Source organism: Trypanosoma rangeli (genome assembly GCF_003719475.1).
Source record: "Trypanosoma rangeli strain AM80 chromosome Unknown Tra_15.4_contig_00860, whole genome shotgun sequence".
Lineage (NCBI taxonomy): Eukaryota > Euglenozoa > Kinetoplastea > Trypanosomatida > Trypanosomatidae > Trypanosoma > Trypanosoma rangeli.
Genome location: NW_021706624.1, coordinates 1 through 3,073, shown reverse-complemented (window position 1 = coordinate 3,073; position 3,073 = coordinate 1). Strand labels below are relative to the sequence as shown.

The following is a 3,073-nucleotide window of genomic DNA, read 5'->3' as shown; positions in this document are numbered from 1 at the left end:
CATGAAGGGAAGACACGTCACTGTTTTTGTGCATTTTCTGAGGTCACTCCATGGAGAAGCAAGTCGATGTTGTTGTCAATTTATTTTTGTTGAGGCGATCGTTTTTTTTGATGCGTTTGTTTTTTCCTGTTCTGCAGGCAGAGGCTCCTCCTGGGAGCGGCAAGCAGCTGCCATGTGTGTGTGTGTGGCCATTTGTACTTTATGTTCTTTTCTCTTTGCACCGTTTCTTTACATTTTTGTGCGTGTCGTGTTCATGCGTGTGCTTGGTGCATGTAGCGTGTAACGGGAGCAGTAAACAGTCAAATGTGTTGGCGAAGGACGATGAGGCGATGTGTGAAAACCAGCAGAGCCACGGCGGAAATGTTGTCTTGATGCCATTGACCATGTCACAGCGCCACGGAGACAGTGATGCAGGTGGTTGGAGAGGAGGGCCCACAAGATGTGTCGCCGTCAGCTGGGAGCCACATGTCTGAGGCCAGAGGAGTGGAGGCCTCGGGGTGTTTCTTGATGGTGTACTTGAAGCGACTGCGCGGGGCGGGCGAGACACGACCTGCAACTCTTGCTTTGTCACTCGACGTCATCCTCACCTTTGTTTTCTCCGTCAGTATCATGCTTTTTCTGGCGGTTGTCGATGAATATGGCCTGTCGCAGTACGGCCTGCAGCTGTATTTGCCATCGTTCTGGGCGTCGTGCGTGCTGACGGTTTGTCTCACAACTGCTCCGGGGGTACAGCCGCAGGCACTGTTGGGCTTACACTTCTTTGGTGCTTTGTTTGGTCTTTCCTTTGCTCATGCAACGAAGCCTCTCGGGCAGCCCCTTGGGCCTTTGCTGGCTAGCGCATTTGCTGTAGCTGTTCTTACCTGTGTTTGCCTCTTGTTTGGTTGGTTTCAGCCCTCGAGTTCGGCCACAACTGTGCTTGCAGCCTTTTACAAGTATGGATCAATGCACGACGCGGGCTACATCTTCCTTTTAACGCCTGTGCTGCTTGGCGTGGTCATTGTATTGGTTTGCTCGTGGCTGATGGACAATCTTATATACCATGGCGGCCGGCGTATCCCATTTGTTGGTGAATTTTTTTATGGAGTTTTTTATTATTATTATGCTTTTCGACTTGCTTACTGGGATTCAGGATCCATGATATTATTTATTTATTGTCTCTTTGTGCATACGTATGCGGTTGGCATTGGCGTTTGATTATGGGTGTAGAAGCCTATGGGCGGAATATAATATATATGTGTATATATTATTTTCGGTTTCCACTTCTATTTTAAAGGAATTTGCGAGCAAATGACCGTTCTTTGCTTGTGGGTTTCTTTCGTGACTGGTGGTTTATATATATACGTCTATCTATGTACATTGAGGCTGCTTCCCTTTGACCACGTACTGCTTATTTAATGCATATTCAAAGGGTGGTTTTGTTGTATTATTATTTTTTTACATCTTGCTTTTAGCCGTCGTAGCCACTATAGTTTTTCCTTTGTGGAGATTAGGTGCCGTCGACGATGTTTCGTCGATGTTTGCGACTCACAATTCCCCATTTGCGGGATCTGATTCACCGCTTAGACAATTTTGAAAAGGAACTTATTGAACTGAGGGCCTTTCGTCAGTTGGTTGAGGCGTCTTCACCAGACCTGGCAGCTGCAGCTGATGCGCTTACAAAGGAGCGACGAAAGGTACAGGAGGATTTAGACGTTGCTATGGGCAATCCTTTAACGGCCGATGAGTTTGTGGAGTTGAACCAATTTTACGCACTTCAAAAGGAAAAGAGGTTACCACTGGTAAATATGGTGCATATACGAAATACTGACGATCTCTACATGTATGCAAAACTTTTTCATCGTGAAAACCTGGTGCGTTTGGCACAGAGGGCCCGTGCCTTAACTCATGCCCCTATGGGATTGTCTCAAATGCCTTCTATACAGGAGTTGCGCCGGTGGTATGAATGGAGCTTTCATGGTATAAAGTCCACTAAACTTCCTGTTGATTTGGAAAGTGCGCGGCAATTTCATTCGATGATACGATGCGTATTTTTGAGACACTACAACGTGAGTGCATTATTAAGTGAGGGTATTTACGAGCTTGCACAACGGGAGATGTGGAGTGAACGCGACTTTTGCGATCAATCACTTACGCTTGTCTTTGAGGAGCTTCAGTTATTTTTTGATGACTTTTGTAGTGGTCGTGTGAGGCTGCGTTTTCTAGTGGGCCATTACATGTACTTGTCTACGCATATTCTACCTGTAGAGGAGACGGACCCTGAAAAGTTGACTGCCCCTTTGTTTTTTGATCATGATCCGAACACTTTTGTTGGTATGATATGTCGTGAGTGTTCGTTGGTAACTGTCTTGAGGTGTGCCATCCGCGCAGCAAATGAGTTGTATGCAGAATCTAATGTTGAGCTTCGTGTCGCTGGCGATCCGGACCTAACCTTTCTTGGTATACCGTATATAATGTATGATATCGTGTCTGCCATGATTGATGATGCCGTGCAGGCGAATATGATGCGGCAGGAAAAGTTTGGTGTAGCTTGCACACCCGTAGTGGTGACTATTTCTCAGAGAGATGAAAACGAACAAATTTGTGTTAGTGTATCAGATACTGCGGGTGGAGTGCCACTCGAAGAGGTGAAGCATGTCTTGAAGTACTGGTCATCATTCAAGGCCACTGATAATGAGAAAAAGGCGGCTAAAACGTGGATTCACAGTCCTATTAGAATGCCATATGCATATTGTGCGGCCAAAGTAATGGGGGGTGATATTTCTGTTGTGTCAATTGAGGGATACGGTACCGACCGTATTTTGTACGTCCCCCGCTCCGGCATTATAAATATCAGCATTTAGTGTTACATTGAGGAAATAAACAGAAGGGAAAAACGGAGGGAAATTGAGTTGTGATCCAAAATTCTTCTTGGGTTTTTGTTTTTCTTCTTTCTTGCCTTGGCCACCAGTCATTTGAGAAATGGAATAACACCATGTGTGTGTGTGTGTGTGTATGTGTGTGTGTGTGTGTGTGTGTATGTATGTGTGTATGTGTGTGTGTGTATGTATGTGTGTGTGTGTGTGTGTGTGTGTGT

General features: G+C 45.7%; 2 protein-coding genes across 2 annotated transcripts, besides 2 other annotated features; both read left to right on the top strand.

The window, feature by feature from the left end:
• Nucleotides 1-237: 237 nt before the first annotated feature.
• Nucleotides 238-285: a microsatellite.
• A 123-nt stretch (nucleotides 286-408) lies between these two features.
• TraAM80_10257 (HPP family protein) lies at nucleotides 409-1,194 on the top strand (the record flags this gene model as incomplete). The annotated part of the gene is made up of 1 exon (XM_029386891.1): nucleotides 409-1,194. One exon carries the CDS (start codon nucleotides 409-411, stop codon nucleotides 1,192-1,194), a length of 786 nt encoding a protein of 261 aa, XP_029233237.1.
• A 308-nt stretch (nucleotides 1,195-1,502) lies between these two features.
• TraAM80_10256 (putative pyruvate dehydrogenase (lipoamide) kinase) lies at nucleotides 1,503-2,840 on the top strand (the record flags this gene model as incomplete). The annotated part of the gene is made up of 1 exon (XM_029386890.1): nucleotides 1,503-2,840. One exon carries the CDS (start codon nucleotides 1,503-1,505, stop codon nucleotides 2,838-2,840), a length of 1,338 nt encoding a protein of 445 aa, XP_029233236.1.
• Nucleotides 2,841-2,972: 132 nt separating this feature from the next.
• Nucleotides 2,973-3,073: a microsatellite.